The sequence below is a fragment of the Toxorhynchites rutilus genome, chromosome 1, assembly GCF_029784135.1.
Source record: "Toxorhynchites rutilus septentrionalis strain SRP chromosome 1, ASM2978413v1, whole genome shotgun sequence".
Classification (NCBI taxonomy): Eukaryota; Metazoa; Arthropoda; class Insecta; order Diptera; family Culicidae; genus Toxorhynchites; species Toxorhynchites rutilus.
This window is the reverse complement of record NC_073744.1, coordinates 45,865,617-45,889,368: the sequence shown is the minus strand read 5'-3', so window position 1 is coordinate 45,889,368 and position 23,752 is coordinate 45,865,617. Positions and strand designations below refer to the sequence as shown.

Genomic DNA, 23,752 nt, shown 5'->3' with positions numbered 1-23,752 from the left:
TAATCAATCAAATAGAGCCAAATTTGGCATGTGAAGGTTTTTGAATACGAGAAATATTTCTATGATGGCATCCCTCCCTCCTCTGAAATGAATCATTTGATGTTTGCGCTAACGAAATAGATTTTTGTTCGAAAGTGGAAATGGATTTTTATGTGATAAAACGCACTCCTATATCTTCTTCTTTCTATTTAAATAAAAATGGATCACCGAATGTGTTGATAAGAGCAAAACTCGAGAAAGGAATTGACCGATTTACGGCTGTCTTTATTCTATCATATTCTCTGTATCAAACATTTATTCCATTTAACGTAGAAACATGTTATTTGCAAGTGGTTGAAAAATCTTGAACGAGAATTGTGTCTGAAAATAATCTGATACTATAATGACGAGTTTTGGTAGAAGTGCTAGGAATTTTATAGTAAAAGGTAATTTCAAAGGGTAGATTAAAAAATCAATCAAGCGATTGAACCCATGAACGTGCGCTTAGTTAAAAAAACGTGAATGTGATAACGAAAAATACATTTTGGGCGGGACGAAGTTTGCCGGGTCAGCTAGTATTTATATAAAATCATCAATTTAATATAAAGTCATTATCAGAGACAATTTTCGTTCAATAGTTTTTCACCACTTGCAGAAAACGTGTTACTCTACTACATAGAGTACACATTCAATAATGAAAAGTTAATTTTCACTCATAATTTCAATTTTTGAAAAATCTGAGCATTTGAGCTTAGTGACAATGATTATTTTTTTCGACACTGGGCCAGACTTTGCTGCCACGATCCCATAAAATTGGAAGGATGGCGGAACACATAAAGATATGATTTCTTTTAAAAATAAAAATTACTATAGGTCAACAACTGTGCTATGAGAAAACTGTAGAAAAATATTTATTTAACTGTGCGAATGTATAAGTACAAATTTCCTTAACGAAACAAAGCCTACTTAAAAATACTTATTAATAATTTACGAGTAAATTAGACTAAAAGAAATATTTATATCTAGTCAAGATAATGTGTTTGAAGAGTTTCATATAAAATATTGAAGTGTTCTGGCAACTCATTTACAGTCTTTATGTCAACGACATTAAACAGTATAACATAATCTAAACTCAATGAGGTTTATTTTCTACAAAATCATTCGAAAAAGTTGCTCATTGGAAGCTCTATATTTTCATACTGATATTTTATGGCGTTATTTCTCGTTCAACGTGAACAATTTAAATGGGTCGGCTAGATTTTTCTTTCAAGTCGGTTGTTACATTTCATCCGGCTCATATTTGACTTCGCTCAACCATCGAGCAATTGTGCCAGCATTTGTATCCATCCATGCGATGTTCGCTTGTGCTCGTTCGATGGCTTGTTCAATGGTTCGTCCAGTGTCTTTCAAATTGTTTTGCGCAAATTCCTTCAACTACGGTGGAAACACTTATACGTATTTCAAATATACATCATCGTAAGCGAAGAACTTACCTCGTCGAGTTCGTATTGGGTATTCAACCGTTTGGTTGAATATTTAAGAATCATATTCAAATTTGACATCGATGTACCGAGACTAAAATTAAAAATTAAAAAAATTAATTTTGGATGGGAGCTTCATCAATTAACTCACTATTTTTTCATCTTTTGCCAGTTGTTGCGAATGAAGTTGAACGCAATTGGTTGCCCGATTACATTGTTCGATACCGCAAGGAACACCCGGAATACATCTTGCTTTCGGATCCCATGTTCGTCCGACATGGAGTATTCCAAAAATCTCGTAAGAATCCACGTTTCTCGGGAGCATCCAAGAGCTGAGAGTATCGTTTCCTTTTCGCTTGGAATTGTCGTTTTCTGGAAGCGATCCCATGCGAATTCCCACTCGGCTTGGTCGCCGTATTTTATCGCTGTACAATAAACTACGTTCTTCAAGTTGGGTGAGACACTAAAAAAGACATATATTTTTATATAATGCTGTTTACCTAAGAGATTCCTACTCACGGATTATTGATGTCTGGGTTCGGTTCGTGCATCCATTCGTAAAATTTCTGGACACATTTGCTAACACACTCCTTATAGCCCATATGACATGCAGCTGTTAACAAATCTACGCGCATGTAGACTTTCAAAAGTGGACTATCTTTCGGATCATCAAACCCTATTTTTTCGTAGATTGGTTTCAACAGATGCAGTGAATATTTCTGAATGCAAAATAATAGAATCAGTATATTGGAGCTGCATTTTTGTGAACTAGTTACCTTGAACTTATCATAGTTGCTCGTCTTGATTAACATCAAATCGATAAAGTTTAGTGAAGCTATCGCTGCCTTCCAAGGTACGTATTCAGTCTCGTGTATCAAATACCTGGTTACATTCAATGCGATACTGTAGTTAAGATATCCTCCTCTAGCTAAGTTGAGTGCATCATCTATCAATTGAGCCCTGTTTGATGGAGCTATTGAGCTGTACTTCCGTCGATCAAGCAAATGATTGACAATCATTTCCCAATTACGGTGATCGTAATTAACCCGATAGTAGCCTGGGGGATGAAGTGGGATAATCAGAATGATAGTAAATTTTTGAACTCTTTTATTTAAAAAAATGGCTAGATTAGGGAGGCTGCTGAAATACATACTCAAAACGCACTGTTCGCCGCAAAAGTCGCTCGTTTAGATTCAGTAACGGTAACTAACATGATCTGCTACCTATGACGGGCGATCCAAGAACTAAATGTGTCAACTTTTGCATTGTAAACAATTGACAGCTCAAAAACAGTATTCAGTGTAAATGACTGTAAAAAAGATTAAATTGCATTCAACCAAAGCGAACCATAAACCCACAATATGGCATCGGACGATAGTGTTCGTTTTCTCCAAGGAAGCAGACCGAATCTTAAACATATTTTTGTGTTTCGGACAGCTCCTGTAATCAGATGTCGTCGAGATCTGGTAATTGAGACAGCCAAAGGGCTGCCGTGAAGTGTAGAAACGTGTTAAGAGGGCTGATCTGCATATTTCAAAATTTCGTTCAACCACAACGAACCAAGTATAATGCATTCTTAAATCAATTTATTTTTATATATTAAGATATTATTTTGTCAAAAACAGCAAAAGTAAGTCAATATATATACCATTCATGAAATTAGTCAAGAGCCGTTACAAAATACTTATGTGTTGTGTAACGATATTATGTTGATAGCTAGCATGTACTTGGTTCGCTCGGGCTGCAAAGAGACCGAAATTTTGCGTGTCTAGCAGAAACATAATTTTGTTTTTTTCTTTTCATTTTCATAAAGGTTCTGAATCAAAAATTGACGAAGATGTGTGCTTACAGCAATTTCACTACGATGGTTGATTTGAAACTGTACGATGTACTGAACATTCCGTGCCCTATTTATACGGTACACGCTACAGTAAATTCCATTGTTGCATTTTTGCTCGGGTATACTAGAATATTCGCTATAAACAATGGGGCTTTGTTTTATAGCAGGTTCGTTTCCAGCGTTCCTATCCTATGACAATTCGATTGTTATTGTTTTGATTATACAATGTTGTTGTTGTGATGAGTGTTTGAGTTTTCTGTGAATGCTCGTTGTGAGCATTATGTGCAATCTCGAATGTTCCCGACGAAACGGATAAGTACCTATTGTTATGCATTATGCTAATATAACAATATTTATATTGTATATTGTAATATAACAATATTTATATTGTTTGCTGGTAATTGTTCCAGATGTAAAAGGTAAGTGGCGATGAATATTATTGTCTATATAATGTATTTCTAATTCTTTTTTTCCAGGTGCGGATCAAAGGATATTCGTTGCGAAATTTCAAGTGTTCCAGTATATGTTTTTGTAGTCTTGTAAATAAAGTGATTTGAAATTAAATCGATGTGTGTTAGTTTTTATTGAATCCGTGCCGATCCGTTACAAAGTGGTTTCAAGACGTAAGACAGATCGAAGTGGGAGATCTGGTGCTTGTTATGGATTAGAATATCCGGAACCGGTGGTTATGTGGACGATTGATCCATACCAGTGTTGCCACATACAGTGACTCAAATCCGAAATCGTACTCCACAATGCAGATCTCTTTTTCCTTCTTTTGAAAGTCGAAAACAAGCTTTCGAAACATTCTATTTAGATAAAGTTATAGTGTCATATGAGAGTTAAAAGGTTTGCTATCTGTTTTCAAAATAATGGTTTTTATATCTCTAAAAATGGCGATTGTATGTGCTGATGTATGATTGAATCGAGAATTCGAGTTTTGGCAAGAAAATGACCCAGAGCTAAAGACATATAAAGTTCGCACATGGTTACATTACAATTACTCAAAAGTTATTTATATTCCTCCACAACCTTCCGATATCAATCTCAGTAAAAAACTGAGGAAGTTATCTGTGTAGGAAATTTAGAAACCAAGAGTTTTCTTAAAATAACGATTTTGAAAACCACTTGATAAAAAAACTTATAAATATTCCTTTCGAATACACCAAAACACTCGTAGATAAGTCCAAAGACAGCTAAAGATAGTTTCAATGAACAAGGGATACCATACTAATGATGGAATTCGGAAATTGACCAACGCCTTCAAAATCGAGTAGAGATTTCAACCAGCATATGATTATGAGTTTGAGTCAATTTCCATACATCAGCACATACAATCGTCATTTAGAGATATAAAAACCATTATTCTGAAAACAGATAGAAAACCTTTTAACTCTCATATGACACTATAACTTTATCTAAATAGAATGTTCCAAAAGCTTATTTTTGACTTTCAAAAGAAGGGAAAAGAGATCTGCATTGTGGAGTACGATTTCGGATTTGAGTCACTGTATACAGATTTTTCTGTAATTATACAGATTTTCAGCATGTTTTTGACCAAGAATCTGTATATACAGATTACAGATTATTGGATATCCATGCAGATTTTATACAGATTTTGTAACAATAATTTTACGCAACAATAAACAAACTCAATCAGACAATTCGAACAATACTCAACAGAACTATTTTTGCTACTTTCAAATGTGTCAAATATACGAGGGTCACTATTTATATTTCGGGAATTGGCAACACTGATGTCATGTGAGTCCATCTGACGGTTCCATCGTAAAGTTTGACATTTTTGACTCAGAACATTTTGTCATACGGACGCTATTTGTTTATTTTATATTTAGTTGAAAGTTTGGTCTCGGCAAAAAAATTGATCTGAATCGTGAACATTTTCGTGCGATGATTTTTTACGACTTTCGACGTGGATTATCACAACAAGAGTGCGTCAATCAACTTAATTTGACTTTTGGCGATGAAGCTCCATCAAAAACCACTGTGTATCGCTGGTATAGTGAATTCAATCGTGGTCGTAGTTCGCTGTCCGACGAGTTTCGTGAAGGTCGTCCAAAATCGACTGTAGCGCCAGAAAACATCGATGCTGTGCACGAAATGATTAAGCAAGATCGTCATGTAACCTATTGTGAGATTGAGGCATCCCTAAGCATTAGTTCCACCAGCATATATGCGATTTTACATGAACACTTAGTTGTGCGAAAATTATGTTCACGTTGGATCCCACATAATTTGACAATCGCTCAAAAAAAGGCTCGTGTCGATTGGAATAAATGCTTTGAAAATTGGTTTAAGCGCATGCAGCATGCATGCGCAGTCATCGTGGCGAGTACTTTGAAAAACAATAAAAATATATTCGCAGCTTAACTATTTGTTTTTGTTCCTATTCCCGAAATATAAATAGTGACCCTCGTAGCAGTGATGAAAATCATATTTTTCGCAATATAATGCAAACAAAACAAAAGTTTGAAACCGTCTCGCTACAGAAATTGTGAGCGCAACTATCAAATCGAAATTATTTGTTCAAATTCGAGGGGAAGGTGCCTCAGTACAGTTGTTAAACGACATCAAGGCTAAATTCTGCAAGACCATATATGAACACCACGAGGAAAGTGAGCAGAAAATAAATGAAATAAACCCTTTCTGTCGGTTTTCCATAAAAATACATTTTTAAATGATTTTCCATTTTTTATTTGGCATAATTATCTATGTATCTTAAACTCTCAATCTGAGATATTAAACATTTTTTATCAAATTAGACCTCTTTGCGAGAAAGAATTGCACAGTAAACTTTTGCATAGGCCTGAAAATTTAAAAATAGTCTTATTCAGAAAACTACTGGCAAGCTATACAAGTGATTACGAGCTTAAAAATATGGATAAGCAGACTATATCAAGCAAAATCAGCAATACAGATTCCAATAAAGATTTTCTATTTTCTCTACAGATAAAAAAGATTTATAGCTCGGAAATACAGATTTCAATGTGGCAACACAGATGCTTACTATTCCGGGAAAAGACGGAGAAGCACGTAGTACAGAGGTGGAGACATCCTCAGGGATTTTAAAAAGGCCTATCACGAGACTGACTTTGCTGAACGTGGAAAAATCGGGTGACGCTGAGCCGGAAGTTGTGGCGACACGGGTGGGAGAGGGGAGGGTGTATGAAAGCCCCTCGTTTAGGTTCAGTAACGGCAGTTAACGTGATCTGCTACCTATGACGGGCGATCCAAGAACTAAATGTGTCAACTTTTGCATTGAAAACAAATGAATAGGGAAATAATCGTATGCAAATATAACAACAACTAAATTGGATTGAAGTGCAAGTGAAATAAGCGAACTGATAGTGAAATCAAATTAAAAGTCTGTTTGTGATGAGATAACTGTAAGGAGATTGAAATGTGAGTTCTAAAATGAATTTATAATGAACTTTATGTCAAAATCTGTCTGTCAAATCTGTCGCAACACGCACTACAACTGGTGATGAGACAAGGGTTTATGGGTTTGACATGCAAATCAGTCGACAAGCTATGAAATGTTATTGTTACCTTTTTTATTGTCTGGGCGTTTGAGAGAAAAAATTCGTGTTATTCTGCGTAAAAAATGCTTACCCGTTTGTTGAATATTGACTATTAACCAGTCATGATTGGGAGCATCCATGTCGTGCAGTATTAACTTTTCTTCCGCCCTCATCCAGATGCTTGGCTTGGTATTATTGAAGTTACTATCGCCTAACGTTGTGAACGTAATGGGGATCCACCAAAGTGGCTTCTCTGCAATCGCAACGGATGAATCATTTGTTGGTTCAATGAACGTGAACCTCTGTTGATCGAACTGTATATTTTTGTTGTCATAGTCTCGTGTCACAGAAACCACCGGAAACCCCGTTTGCAACGTCCAAGTATCCATAATTTCTTTGACCGTTGTTGAATCGTCGAAAACCTGTTTGTTCCTGGCTTCGACCGTTAAGAAGCTCCAGAGATCATCTTGGTCGGCGTTCTGATATTTTCTTAATTAAAAAGAATCAAATGGTATTTTTTTCACTCTAAGTGGCCTATTGCAAAACTTACTTATCGTTCAGGTATCTAGTAAGGCCATTCTTGAAAACTTCAGCCGTCAGAAAATGGTCCATCATTCGTATGATAGCAGCACCTTTACCATATGAAATTTTATCGAAAATCTCGTTAATTTCCTCCGGATTGTGGACCTCTACCGATATTTGATGTGACGAAGATAAAGCATCTAATGAAAACACGTTATGCAGCTCGTTAACTACAAACTGTTCCATTGATTTCCAGGCCGGTTCTACTGCATCCACACACAGATACTCCATATAACTCGCGAAACCTTCGTTGAGCCACAGATCTGTCCACCATGTTGGTGTTACTAAATTTCCGAACCACTGGTGTGCTATAGAAATAATGAACATTACACATAATGTTTTAGTGATTGAGAGGAAAACTTTAAAACACCAAACAACTAAATAATACCTAGTTCATGCGCCACTACAGTAACAACCCGTTGTTTATTGCTGTTCGCTGAAACATTCTCCTCGTAAAGCATGGCTGTTTCTCGATACGTGATCAAACCCCAATTTTCCATTGCACCTGCACTGAAATCTGGTAACGCAATCATGTCCATTTTTGGTAGCGGGTATTTGATGTCGAAGAATTGTTCTAGATATTTTAAAATTTTTGGGCCCACGTCTAGAGCGTAACGAGCAGATGTCATTGCGTCGGATCTGGCCCACACAGCGAAGTTGCCCGTCGCCAAGTGATCAAAGTCACATACCACAAACGCCACAAGATACGTGGACATCGGTACGGACTGCTGATAGTTATCCCATACGTACTCTTCTAAACCATTTTCCCTGAAATGACAGAATTTGTGATACTAAACATATTCGGATGCGGAGTAACTCACGTTGCACTGTAAGTGTTTACTTTCGGCATGTTGGACAGTGAAATCATGTTCCGAGGGCGCGCTATGCTGATATTGAAGCGCGCTTTCAGAGCAGGTTCATCGAAGCAAGGAAACGCACGCCGGGCGTCCGTTGGTTGAAATTGAGTCGTGGCCAGCCACCTGGATAATGAAAGGATTCCAGCTAAAATTGTTATATTCATATATTGCGCATTATTTATCGATGTAGAAAGTTATACCGTTCTGACTTATATTACGAACACTCCATTTAAATATGTTAATGTACTGAGCTGTATAGATATAAATAATCCAATAGTAAAAACATGTCGTATATTGTCAATATATGGCAACACTTAAACATATCTTGTGTTGTACTTATCGCATCGGGTCATACTATACGGCTATTTAAAGACGACAATCTGTGCTACAAGTGTCGCTTTGACAGTGTTGTGATTGTCCCTTCAGTCTCAAGTAATAGCGCGTCAAAGATGGAGTCCACCAAGCAAGAAATTCGCCATATTTTACGTTTTTACTACCTGCGAGGTAAAACTGCAACGAAGGCGGCCGAAAAAATTCGTGTAGTTTATGGACCCGATACTGTAACGATTCGCACAGCACAGCGTTGGTTTGATCGATTTAGTTCTGGTGTAGTGGCTGTCGAAGATACACCCCGTACTGGTAGGCCAATCGTCGTGGAAACCGATATAATCGTTGAAATCATCCAAGTAGACCGGCATGTGAGCGCTCGCTCGATTGGCCAGGAACTGGGTATAGACCATAAAATGATTCCAAGAAAAGCTGGATGTATGGATGCCACACGAGTTGACGCAAAAAAAATCTTTTAGACCGAATCAACGCCTGCGATACACTGCTGAAACGGAACGAACTCGAACTCGAATAATGAAGTTGCCTTCTAAATGGCAACAAGTTTGCGAACAAGCGCCGTTTTGTCTATTTGATATTTGACTTAAATTGGATAATTTTAAGTATGTTAAATAAAGCGTCAAATTTCGATCAGAAGTACGACATTTCTTTTTCCCCAACCCTATACATTCTTCAATTCTGTTTCTCCGTATAGAATCTAATGAGACACATTTTTTTAATTACTTTATTCCATGCCGAACCGATATAGTGGTTCTCCGATTTTCGTGAAAAGTGGTAGTATCGTTCTTTATCACGAAATTCTAGCCCCGTATTATTTTATTTTTTTCATACGGGTTCCTATTTCCATCTTAGAGTTGTCCGAAAAACCAATTTGTCCATTTTTTTTTTTCAAAAATGCCTTTCTTTAAACATTTTTTTTTCTCATAACATTTGAACTATTGGACCGATTCAGATGAGCCACATATAAAATACCATCCAATTAGCTAGTCTTTTTTGAAAAGAAATCATACTTGCCAAAATAACGATTTCTTTTTCGTAATTTTTGATTGTGTTTATTTGTTATTGTTTATATGGCTTTGAACTAAAGGGCGCTGTATTTTTTAATATTTTTTCTTGATAGCTGAGGTTTTTTTTACATAACATATCCAAAAATCAGAGAAGCGTTTTATTTCGTTTTGGAGTTATGATTTTTCAAAGTTAGCCGATTGTTCAAAGTATCAATTTTTCCTTCTTTTTCCATTTCTGTGAACCACTGTATCGGTTTGGCATGGGATGGCTGTATACCACACTTGGGACATCCTTCTTCTAACACACAGCATATGACAGCGTGTTTCTTGAGATATGTAAGCAGTTGGTTGAATTGAAGTATATAGTGTAGAATACAATAACTATCTTCATTCATAAGGCTGGCCATTTGAACTTCATTGTTGTGTTCTGGCGCGAAACATTTAAAAAACTAAAATTCCAGTGTTTCATAGCTATAGAACCAGATGGAAAAACTCTTAACATCTCATTTTACTTGAATTACCACAAATTAGTTTATAGGTCATCTTCAGTTCTCAATATGTCCAAATAACCCAATTTGGGGTGGTTTCGACCAAGCTGCGCCAGTTGTATTGTGTATTTCGTTCTACGCAGAGTTCTACTGCTCGTTTAAGCTCTTCAATCTACTCATACTGCTTGTAAGCTGCATCTACTATTCGTACGATCACTCCTCATAAGATCTTGATAGGGTTTTGATCTGGTAAACTAGCTGACTAGTCCAGAATCTGAAGCCCCTATTCATTGAACCATGCCATGACTTTCCGGATTTTATGAATTGATGCCAAATTACCCAATTATCACATTGTTTTTGAGGCAAAAATAGCAGAAAATGATTCTGAAGTACTTCGTTGCACTTCTGACTGTTCATTCGTGTTAATGGTAAGCGGAGAGTCGATTTTCATTTTTCATCTTCGAAGATTTCGGGCCCTGGTCAGGAGTGAGAATTGCATTTATGACCTCTAGCGTGAGAGGTACGAATGTTAACCATGCCTGATCGCCTCCATGAATGGACGAATTTCAACAACGTTGAAATATTAAATTTTGACTTTAAAATATTTGAAACATAAAAAAGAAATTTTTTGAACTGTATGTAACCGAGTCCGACTTGTATTTGTCGTAACAGTATTGCATGATCTGAGTTATCTGAGTATAACACAACATTTTCTATCATGCATCCGCTTATTATCGCACTATAAATGTTCACTCAAAACAAAGGCTTACGAAAAACTTATCATTGTTTCTCAAATTCTTAACAACCGTTTACCTTGTTTCATTTTTGAACGTGTACGAGCTCCGGTAGAATCCTTGCAAGTAGTCGTTAAGTAGCCCTTCATAATTGATACGCACGACATATTCTTCACCAGAGAGTAGTTTCTGTTTCAGTTTAAGCACCAAAAACTGTTTGCCTTCAACGACAAACTGCTGCTCTATTTCGATATTAGATGAATTGTCGAGGGAGTTGTCTTCTTCGTTTTCTTCATAACTAACATCGCTCCCACCCCTACTGTTTCCTCTGGTGTCATTCTCCGTTCGTTTCTGAGTTGTGTCGAATCCCCGATGGTGAATCCGTGCCTCGTGTATTTGCAAGGACACCGCGTGCAGTGTTATATTGTCGCAATCCTCCCTCACCCTTATTATTATGTCAACCGAACCAGCGAATGTGAAATTGTCTTCGAACATAAACGGGATCAATCGAATTGTGTATGCAATTGGCTCAATCGATCGTGGCAATCGCACATCTTTTTCCAACAAAGTTGATTGGTGATTCTCGGTGGAATTCGGTGCATTGCTACTACTTTCGATAGATTCGGTGACAACGGAGTCGGTAGCGTTAGAAGACGTGCTTGTTGTCAATGGGGTGGTGCTGGTTTCCAGCTCAGCTGGCGTGCTCGTTGTGTCATGATGCAAAATAGAGTGATTGGGAGTGAAATGGAAGTGATGATCACATATGCTGGCATGAACGGGCGTTTCCTCGCAACCAGCCAGATGATATATGAGCACCCCAGAGCCCACCAACAAACAACTGAATATTGCTACCGTCGTTAGGAGGGTCATCCACGTGACAAAGAATCCTCGGTTTTCGCTGTACGTTTCGGTGGTGCCATCCATCGTGAAGTTCTCCCGCATTTGTATCTTGTTGTTATTCATCTTGAGTCGACCACGACATGAAACGCAGGCCACTTAAAGTCGTCAATTCATCGGAATAATCTGTGGATGAAAGAGGAAAGTAAAGTGAAAGAAAACTGTGTTTATTCTTTCGCTAATTTATTTTGATTAATATGAGTCTTACTAAATTGATTAGGAACATTCTTCGGAATATCACGCTACAAAAAGGGTATTTTTGATTGGCTTGGAGCCGCATTGGTTGACGCAACCGTTCGAGCTTTAGAATTTCATTCATAGTAAATCTATCTGTTTATGTGGTACATACTCATCGTATAATGGTTTCAAGCATAAATGAACATAATTATGACAACCGCAACCGAAAATTGTGATCGATACGCGGTTGACCAAATTTGTTGGGTTATTTCGAAAACATGTTATCAAACTTTATTGGATTATTGGTCAATGTACAATGGTCCAGGAGGTGCATTTAAGTGGAAATTTTGCATTTGTCTTAAACAAAGTTGTTACATATGATAGGGCGCTCATTTTCATGTTATCAAAAACAGGGTGATCAATATTGTCGATGGAATAATAAATATAACTTCCTTATCTATATAGACAGAGGTAAACATAGTTTGACAATATTGTAGTCCCAGTTATTTCAGACATCTTTGTAGAACAAAGTTTTTTTCTATCTTTTTAAATGATCGATATAGCGTTTTTTTTTCTCAGTTACGCTAGGGTCACCAGGAAAAAAAACTGTTTTTTTTGCTCTAACTTTTGAAATTCTACATGCAAACCGTCTTCGAAAGACTTTTAGAGCTTACTAATACAAACATTTTACAATACAAGACTTGTCAATATCTCAACTTCACTCAAAGTTAAAGCCTACTTTACGGACTTGTGTGGAATTAGTGGATATATGTTTTTGTTGCGTGCAAGTTTCTGTTCAACGTCTTTCTGAATTTCATGAGTAATGAATTATTTTTAGTGAAATAAATTGATTGTTTATCAAGTAACATCTTTAAAAATACTGCTCATTAGATAGAGAACTGAATCATCCATCTTTCCACATCATTCATTTTTTTTTCTTGATCGTGACTGAGCAAAGATATAGACTGAAACGTGAGCATGGGTCAAGATAGGAAAATATACAGAATTTTGAAAATAAAAAAAAAGTTGTTCGAATAGAGTTTTCGAAGTTCTTTGATAGAGAAATGTTTTACCTATCTTCCAGCCCCAATTTTTTTTAATCGGAAAAGCATCTGAGAAAAGTTATAGGCCAAGTTGTAAGGGAGAATTTAATTATTTTAAAGAAAATTTAAAAAAAGTTATTTGAAAGGACCCAAAACAGATTCTCGAGATAGTATTCATTCGATATAGGATATTTTTATCTATCTTTAGCAAAATTTCCATTGGTCGGAAAAGGGTTTAAGAAAAGTTATAGCCCAAAACCTATACAACTTGTATGGAGGACACTAATTAACTTAAAGAAAATTAAAAATAGTTATTTGAAATGACCCAGCACACATTTTTGAGATGATACTCATTGGATAAAGAATATTTTATCCATCTTCATCCAAATGTTCGTTGGCCGGTGAAGGGTCTGGTAAAAGTTATGGGCCAAAACGTATACAAGATGTGGGAAGGAAATTAATAAATTTCACGAAAATGGAAATAGAATTTTTTCACACTCGAAAAAAAATTGGCAGAGTCGCGAAGTCGAAATTTTCAGGCGATTTTTGAAATGCTCTAAAATCGTGAAATATCAGCGCATGAAGATGGGATATAAATCACTTTAAAGCATAATTTACATGAATTTACCTGGAATATTTTACAGAGAAATTTGTATTCCGATGTATGTAGATGTAGTGGGCAAAAATATTGGGAAGAAATGAGAAATCTATTTCTTCTTGTTTTTTCAAAGATAGCAAATCCAATTAATGTTATCAAATATCTTTTATTTCATTTCTATAATGTTGTTGTAGGAACATTTAGTACAGAGATATTATTGTTTGAACGAAAAACTTCGAATTCGTATTTGATCATCGTAATCATCAAAAAACAGTGTTGAAAACTCCAATAAATTCTATACACCCAAGATAGTATAGAATTTTGTTATAATTTGTCGCGATACACCATAGTAGATGTAATAGCTCTTACAGTGAACTATATAGGAGAATTATCTTATTTTCTACATAGTTTGGTACCCTTTAACATATTTTTCATAGTGCTGGTGAAAATGTTTGGGGAACTTTGGAAGAACCCATGAATACAATACAATTATAGAGTTCAGGAAAAAAAGGAATTAAGAAGATTTTTTAGTCCTAATAAATATTTTCGTATCGCATAGTTCTCGAAGTTTTCGTAAAAAAACACAAATATCAGAAAAACCATACGAACATATTTAAATATAAATGAAAACAGTACTGAGTTTCAAAATTCTAACAAAATTCTAAAATTGGGAATATATATATTTTTTTACCGTGCAACATCGTTAAAATTCTGAAAAAATCACAAATATCTGTAGAAGGCGCAGGAACACATTTAAATACGAATTAGAGTAGTACTGAATCTCTAAATTCACAAAAAACAATAAATATTTCAAAATTTTGTTTAGTGCTAACATTTTTTAGGAATTTATTTTTTGATTATATGTCTCGATATATCATAATAAGATGTACTTTCGGTATTTTTTTTTAAATGTTTATCTCAAAGCTATCGAGAATGGCGTGCTAAAAATTGAATGGTACGTTTTTCACCATAGATCCTATGGTGAATTACATAGGGATTCGAAAAATAATCAAAATATATATACAATATTTTCCACAGAGCTGTTGATTTGGTTTGAGGGGCACTTTTTACTTCCTTACCCAGCCAGACCTTTTCCCCCGTACAACTAGTGAACGTTTTGGCCGATAACTTTCCTCATACCCTTTTCTGACCAATGAAAATTTGGCTAAAGATAAATAGAAATATTCTCTATCGAATGAGTACTATCTCGAAAATGTGTTCTGAGCCCTTTTAAATAATTTTTTTTCAATTTCCTTTGAATATATTAATTCCCCTCCTACAACTTGTATACGTTTTGACCCATTACTTTATATTCTTTTTCGGCCACCGAAAATTTGGCTGAAAATGGATAAAATATTCCCTATCCAATGAGTATTATTTCAAAAATGTGTTTTGACTCTATTCAAATAACTTTTTTAAATTTTTTTTTAATTAATTAATTTCTCTTATACAAGTTGTATAGGTTTCGGCCTATAACTTTCCTTCTACCCTTTTCCGACCAATGAAAATTTTGCTAAAAATAGATAAAAATATTCTATATCGAATGAGTACTATCTCGAAAATCTGTTTTGGGTCCTTTCAAATAACTTTTTTTTTCAATTTTCTTTAAAATAATTAATTTCTTCCATACAACTTGGCCTATAACTTTTCTCATACCCTTTACCGATAGATAAAATTGTGGCTGGAAGATAGGTAAAATATTTCTCTATCAAATAACTTCGATAACTCCATTCAAACAACTTATTTTGATTTTCAAAATTCTGTATATTTTCCTCTATGCTCCATGCTCACGTTTCAAAACTTTTCTCTGTCAAAAAAAAAAAGAATTATGTTGAAAGATAAATGATTCAATTCTCTATCCAATGAGCATGATTTTGAAGGTTGTTACTTGATAAACAATCAATTTATTTCAACTGAAATTCATTATACATTAAATGCAGCAAGACGTTGAACAGAATCTTCTAACTCTTGAACCACTGAGCCGATTCAAAAGATCGATATATTAAATTGAGAAAAAAATATTGAAAAAATATTACATTTGGAAACCAAAAGGGATTTTGTTTTCGTAATTATTGATTGTATTTGTTATCTATAGTTTACATAGTTTAGAGACAGAAGGTGCTATTTATTATATTTTTTCTTGAAAGGTCAGGTCTCTTTACATATCCAAAAATCAAAGAGGCGTTTTTTTTCGTTTCTGGGTTATGATTTTCCAAAGTTAACATTTTTGGTTGCGCCGCCCAGGTAACCAGTAAGCACTAAGAAATGGTCTAAAATCAGCACTGTATCCACATATAGAATACTGAATAAATGCTTATTATACTCTATAAACCAATATAGTGTGGATATAATGCTAAAAAGACGAAATATAGGGCTCTTTAAATGCTTCAGTTATATCCTTAAATAAGCATCACTAAAGTTTACTTAGGGCTAACTAAAAACGTCACTTGTGATGGCAGCCTTTACTAAGCAGTTGTTTTTGTTTCGTTTTTTTCTAGGAACAAACCATCGGATCTATCGGCATTCGACAGAAAACCAAAAAAAAATCATGCATTTAATGGGCCCACACAGATATATTGCAACAATGTTATGGATGATTTTGAAATATCCATTATTCAGATTTACGGTGCACTGTTTGGAATGAGAAATAATTGAGGGGCTTAGAATGCAAGGGGTGTAAGTGACTTGATCGATTTCTCTTCATCAACTTTTTCTTTAGTTAATAACTCAACTGTGAAAACGTCCCAATTTAAGTTTGCTATAGAATCCGATAGATGAGGTTCTGACCTATCTGCTACATTGTAAAATACAGCTGGGAATGTATTTGCAGCTAAATTATGACCAAAAGAGAGAGTCGATGTAGAGAAATCGATTAAATCACTTACACCCCTCTCATTCTAAGCCCCTCAATTGTTATATGAAAATTACCTTATGAGAATCGAACCGAGGTACTTCTGCAACATGTGTGTTTCTCTGTTGTGCATTTGCTATCTCGACCACTGTTGAAACATACAAATGAATTGAAAATAGTCCTATTTCAATATAAAATCATGATTATGTATGAGCGGGTTTTGCTGGTCGGTTTGGAAGCATATTTTTGGAATAAAATTTCCACTTTTTAATGTTTTTTCTAACTCTGTTAAATATCCATGTTATGTTTATTTTGAGACAAACACTTGCAGCCAGCTACCCAATGCTAAATGCATAAATGTTTTATTTTCATATGTTTAATCTTAATGCTTGTAAGCATTAAGCACTAAACGCGCATATATGACTTCCGTTAATGCTTATTTTCTTTTTTTATATGAATTATTAATGTTGTACAATACTGCCCATGTTTGTATAGGAGACGTAAACGACAAAATGAACGAAATCGACTTTTTCGCTGTTCGCATTCTACATAATGTAATACGTATGCTACACATGCGAACAAACATTTTTCGTTCGAAGACATTTGAGCAATTTTGAAAAAACGTTTTCGAAAAATCACTGGTTGAATGCATAACAGACGTAGTTCCATACAGCTTTTATACATCGTTCGAAAATCTACAATTACCAGTATCGTGTGCTATAAGCTAAATCTACATTTGAATCACATTCTTCGAAGAGACCAAACATGCCTTTCATGATAGTATCTTATCACTTAACATTTGTCAATAGATGAATAAAAGAAACCATTGGGACGCTGCTTATATAGTTACTATTCTCTGTTCACTGCACTGCGATGAACCTAGAGAAGTAATTTCGTTTTTTATGTTGTAACTACCTAAATTTCTGCATTTGAATTTTCGAGTCAATCAAATCAGTAGTAAAATACAGCCATTCCATGCCCAACCGATACAGTGATTCTCAGATTTTCGTGAAAAGTGGTAGTTTTGTTCTTCATCTCAAAACTATATTTTTCATTAGGGTGACCATTTCCATTTTAGGGTTGTCCGAAAAATCAATTTTTTCCTCTTTTTTCCAAAAATGACTATTTTCAAAAATTCATAACTTTCGAACTACTGGATCGATTCAGATGATCAACATATCAAAATAAAGCCAATCACCTTAATCTTTTTGAAAAATACACTACATCTGCAGAAAATTCGAATTCTGTTTTCGTTATTATTGATTGTATTCGATTTTTATTGTTTTCATGGTCTCGGGACCAAGGGCGCTATATTTTTTTATATTTTTTCTGAAAAACTGAGGATTTTTCACATACCGTATGTCATATGATTTTTCAAAGTTAACCGATGGTCCAAAAATCATTTTTCGATCATTTTGTTTTTCCAAAAATGACTTTGTTCAAAAATTTATTACTATGATTGACATACCAAACTAAAACACTTTAGCTAATTTTCTTTAAACAAATACGAAACTAGCGAATAAGTAGAGTCGCATAGAAATATTGAACATGTTAAATTTGAAAAATTATAACTTATAAGAACACATCTCTGATCGTTTTATATATTATGTAAAAAATTCAAGAAAAGCTTTTCAGAAAAAATTTTAAAAATATAGCGTCCTTGATCCCGAAACCATGTTAACTATAAAAAACAGATACAATAAATAATCAAGAAAACAAAATTCATTTTTTTCGCAAAAGTAATTTTTTTCTAAAGATGTCTTGTTCATTGGCTTTAATTTGATATATCGATCATCTAAAGTTAAGTTATGATTTTTTGAGAAGAATGATATTCCGAACTTTTGGTTAACTTTGAAAAACAATAAAAAAAATAACTCTGTTTTTGTAATATTTTATGTAAAAAAAACTCAGCTTTCAGGAAAAAATATAAAATATATAGCGCCCTCGGTACCGAGACCATGAAATCCATAAAAAAAACAAATACAATCAAGTATAACACAAACAAAATTTGAGTTTTCTGCAACTGAAGTATTTTTCCTAAAAAGACGAGGTGATTTTATGTGAATTTGATATGTTGATCATTAGAATCGGTTCAGTAGTTCAAAAGTTATGAATTTTTGGAAAAGTCGTTTTAGGAAAAAAAAAGGGGAAAAAGTCATTTCTCGAACCACCCTAAATCGGAAATAGTCACTATAAGTGCTATAGTGAAAAACGTAATTTTCTTTTTTCTCCCCATTCTCAATAGGCTTGGAAATGAATATTTGGGAAAAAAAACGTTCGTCTACTATGGTGTACCATGACAAATTATTAAAAAAATGTATCGAATATATTTTATTTTCATTAAAACTCTTTTTTTCGTATTTCGAAACTATGGACTTTTTTTTATTTTTAGATCTATTGAACATAATTTTCATCTAAATGTACGTGTTTTTGATATGTGATTCGTTTGCAGAATTTTGGGGCTTTGGGCGGTACAATTTTTGGGTAATTCGAAATTTTGAATTTTAAATTAAGTTTTGAGACACAGTACTGCTTTGTGTGTTCGTGTGTTCGCACGAGTTTGTTTCATCGATTTCTCTACATCGACTCTCTCTCTTTTGATCATAACTTAGCTGCAAACACATCCCCAGCTATATTTGACAATGTGAAAGATATGCCAGAACCTCATCAATCGGTTTCCGTAGCAAACTCAAATTGGAACGTTTTTGTAGTTGAGTTATTAACTAAAGAAAAAGCTGATGAAGAGAAATTGATCAAATCACTTGCACCCCTTTCCTTCTGAACCCCTCATTTATGTTTTTTATAATGTTTCGAGGATTGAACGTTCTATTTTTTCGTAATTTACACTGTCTGCATTTTTTTTTATTTTAATGAAATCGATGATTTTATTGCGTTCGTGGATTTGTAGAATTATCCAATTTCGTATAAAAATAATCAATGTTTCAAAATACAAAAGAAAATAATTTTCGGTGGTAATTTTGTTTGAGGATATGTCGTGGTACATCATAGTAAGATGCACTTTGAGTATTTCTTCCATGTTCTCATTTACAAACTTTTGAGTAAGACGTGAAAAAGAAAAAAATACGTTTTTAATCATAGCTCTTATAGTGAATCATAGAGGGATTCAGAAAAATTACCTAATTTTCTAACTTGGTACCCTATACAATAATTTCCATAGCGCTAGTGATATGGTTTAGGGCTCTTTTTACGAATACATCACAATCATAGATTTTAGAAAAATTTAAAAAAACATTAAAAATTAACTATATATTTTTTTCGAAATTCAAAAAAAAACACAAATATCAAAAAACATATACGAACATATTTCAATATAAATTAAACCAGAACTAGGTTTCAATATTCTGAAAAAAAAAATCAAAATCCGGAAATATATTAGGTTGGGGAAAAAGTAATCCATTATTTTTGGGTTAAATTCAAAACTTTTTTTAATATGCTTCGGATTGTCCAATTTGGGTCAAACATACTCCGTTTTGTTGTAAAATTTGTTGCCACATACCGTCCGACGCTCGCCTTCCTAAAGGATCGTATCCTTTTGTTTCAAACTAACCGGGCAATCAGTGAACACAGGTTTGCGTGCGAGAGACCACCGCTTCCGACGACGGGTCGGTGTTCAACTCGGATCGCGTCATCTTGGCGGCTTGGCCTGCCTCTATTCCAAATTCTCGTTAAATGAGGATATCGCATGGGGATTATTATGTTATCTTCACTCTGATCGGTCACATTCACTGAAAAAGTCGACTATAATTTTCAACTGATCGAGCAAGCTGGCATGCCAGCTGTCAGTTGTCGAACAAATTGGCCGAAAATCACTTGAAAATGATTTTCACCGATAAACCACAGAAGATATATGTATGTATGTATTTGGAAATCACCTGAAAATATGCGAAAAGTTTGCTTCTTTACCTCTCTCTCTCTTCCTCCCCATCTCTCACTCCCCTCTGCATCTCTAACCCTTTTTTGTCATCCTTTGGTCCAAAGTGCTTCAAATTTGTTGTAAAAATTAATTGTTGGGATCGTTAATTTTCACAATGATTTTCTTTTCGAATTTGCGTTGGCAGCATGCAATGTCTTACAGGTAGGTAGGTAGCAATGGGATTTGTGTATGTGTCAGTGATATTATAGAGGAAAAACCAAGGAAAAAAATCTTCGCTTGTCCCGACCCAAAGTTTGAGAATGTTTCGATTGACAAGGTGAACCATTTTACATACCTTGGAATACATTTAGACACAGGTTTATCATGGACACAACAAATAAATTCTTTAGAAAGATTCCTCACTTCGTGGTATATTGAAGAGAGTATCCTACTTTGGCTCACAGAGACCGTTGAAAAATTTTTATTTTGCATGTATCCACTCATTACTGCAATATGGGATTATGTGTTGGGGACATGCATGTAAAACGAAATTGAAAAAAATACAAGTGTTGCAAAACAGGTGTCTGAAAATAATATACCGATTTTAGTTCCTTGCCATCTGAAATTCGAATTATTACACGTTCTGATAATTTTAAAAAGAAATTCAAACAAAATCTCAAATCAATGACCAATGTTTTCGTAATATAGATCGATCAATCACAATAATCCATGTATCCATGTTTTGTGAACTTAATGTTCCATGTTTATTTGTTTTTTTTCTATTTAATATTTTTCCTCTTATTTTAGGGATCCCTTAAAAGAAATATAATTTTTCACTGGGGTCCATACATTTTTGTTCTTCATGTTTTTGTCCACTCACCTCGTTTCTAAATGTTTGTTTGTGTCCTTTTTTAAATAACTGGAGCCCAACTCTAGGATCCTCAAATAAGAGTATCTTCGAGATGGGGATGAGTGGAGGGCATTAAAAAAATAAATAAATAAATAGATTTTGCAGTTAAACTCCGATTCATATATTATTACAGGATCTATATCTTTTTAAAACTGTAACACGTTATAGTTATAGAACACGATTATCAATAAAGTTAATTCTCATTCAAAACTTGAACCAAAACCGGAATTGGAAATTCATAGGCGATTTTTTGAATGCTCTAACTTCTTAAAAAATCATCGCGTGAAGATGGGATATACTTCATTTTAGAGCAAAACCCGCGGATATTGTTTGAATGAAAGGAATTCATATTAACTAAAACTCTAAACATATTGACTCCACTCAAAATTGAAAGTTTTGTATTACTTCGATCTAATCATTGTGGTAGCATCTAAAGAAATCCCCAATTAGACCGAATGTGAGCCGGGAGTTAAAAATTAAACTGCACAATCTTATAAATTACGCGGTTTTATCTCTCTAAGGAAAAACATTTGCGCTTATGGCAGCGTTCGGAACCACAATTACATTTCGCTCATTTCAAACACTCATACCGTTCGAATCCCATGTGTCTATCAGAATCGAAAAACTACTGCCTTTCGTACGAATTATGCTTCATGTCTGACTCGAAGGCTACGAGTGACTCGAAACTAATCAAACATTCTTCTAGTATAGTAATTGCATAGCTGCCACGGGTTAAAGTTATGGGGTTGATACTACGTTACTGTTCCGAAACTGTGAATGGGAAAAATAGTATTAATTTGAAACGATTCTCTCAAGCGATTAGATATGCTCGGATAGGGGCGAGATGCGAGATGCTCGGCCAAAAAGCGAAATGCGGGTGGTTTCAATTGTTTTGATTTAGATTGTGCTATACAAAGACAGCAAAGCGCAGTGTGAGTTCTTGCATAAATGTATATATTTTTGGCTAGAATCATCACATCAAGTGTTTCGATACTCTTATGTCTTCGCTTATCTGACTTTTGGGATAATTGGTTTGAAATATCGAAATGATTTTATATTTCTTAAACCGTTGGCTTGTTGCGAACTCGAAGTTATGAACAGTGTTGAAAAAACGAAACATTTAAGCGAAATATTTTTCAACAGATTAATCACGAACGACTTTTCAGCAGCTGACTCAAAAGGAAGAAGGATATCCATGTCGTTCAAGCAACATAACATAGGGTGCAAGAGAGACTGTTTTTGCGGCATCCACATTTTTTCATATTTCATATGCGCATAATGGATATTTTTTCATTACAGAACGATACCACATATGGGCAAGTCATGGGAACATCCGCTTCTGGCAGGGTGACGATGACAAAGATATTAATTAGGAATTAAACAGCAAATGTATCAGGATGCACTACTTATGATATCTCGTAGTTCAACATAGAGTAGTTAGTAGTGATTGATTCAGTTTGCCAATGTTACCGTAAAAAATGAACACAACGAATGAAAGAAATACGAAATAAAGTTAAACATATAGTTTAGAATGAATTGAATTTTGCACGTTGTCGTCAGTTGCTCTCTTATTCATGTTTGCATATTTCTTTTCGAAAGCGCTCAAAACATCGAAACAGTTTAAGCTATCAAGTTCGATTTATTCAGATTGAATAACGGAATCTCTCTTCCATAGGAATCATTGCCAGGAAGACAAGAACACAAATATCACTGAGCATAGTGTCAAAGATTTGAATCACTTCATTGAGGTTTAAATTTCAACCGAACGGATGACACACAATGGAAGACATTTAAATTTGCCCGCATTTTACCAACATTAATATTTCCCTCAACACAATCTCAAAACCGACGACAATTACCCGGCGTAGCACGATTCTATAGTTAATCACTGTCACGATCAACATGTTACATGATCGCCGATCGGAAGTGAGACATCATAAATGGCCGGATGCAAATTTTATCAAGCATGAGTTATCCATACTGTGCGGGCGACAGATTTTTTTCACCGCAAAGAAACGCTTTTCAATCGCCTGCAATCTGTTCTACTTAAATAATATGGAATAACCTGGAGAGTTATATTATAGTAACGTTAGCAAGAAAAGAATGTGTGTGAGAGTGTGAAGTCGAAATTTTTAGGCGATTTTTGAAATGCTGTAACTTCGTGAAAAATTATCGCATGAAAATGGGATAACCCTCATATTAAAGCAAAAACTTTCAAGTTTTTACGAACCAATTTTGGTATGGGTGTGTGTAGATGTAGTGGATAAACAATTCGGGAAAAAATAAAAAAATCATTTCTTTCTGTTTCTTCAAACTTTCTGAAGGCTAACACATTCTTTTCACTAACCAACTCAATAGCCCTATCAACCAGCTTTCACATGGTTCTAAGAACTTTCATGTAGGACCCATTCATACAGAGATATTTCTGTTTGAATGAAAGATTACCCCTTCGTATTTGATAATGAATAATTCAATAAATAATGATCTCACCGCAAACAGAAAGGTAGTTTTGAAAACTCCAATATGTTCAGTACAAAGTTAATTTGT

At 34.6% G+C, this 23,752-nt stretch overlaps 1 protein-coding gene across 1 annotated transcript in view; it reads right to left on the bottom strand.

The window, feature by feature from the left end:
- Positions 1–870: 870 nt before the first annotated feature.
- Positions 871–23,752, bottom strand: part of LOC129763436 (aminopeptidase N) — a 42,495-nt gene continuing 19,613 nt past the window's right edge. The window contains exons 2-11 of the mRNA XM_055762501.1: positions 10,935–11,878; positions 8,246–8,404; positions 7,813–8,192; positions 7,393–7,732; positions 6,934–7,331; positions 2,237–2,517; positions 1,980–2,179; positions 1,612–1,923; positions 1,473–1,554; positions 871–1,413 (exon numbers count right to left, since the gene is read on the bottom strand). Coding sequence (XP_055618476.1) covers positions 1,258–1,413; positions 1,473–1,554; positions 1,612–1,923; positions 1,980–2,179; positions 2,237–2,517; positions 6,934–7,331; positions 7,393–7,732; positions 7,813–8,192; positions 8,246–8,404; positions 10,935–11,818 — 3,192 coding nt within the window. The 5' untranslated portion in view covers positions 11,819–11,878 and the 3' untranslated portion in view covers positions 871–1,257. The remainder of the gene's footprint in view (positions 1,414–1,472; positions 1,555–1,611; positions 1,924–1,979; positions 2,180–2,236; positions 2,518–6,933; positions 7,332–7,392; positions 7,733–7,812; positions 8,193–8,245; positions 8,405–10,934; positions 11,879–23,752) is intronic.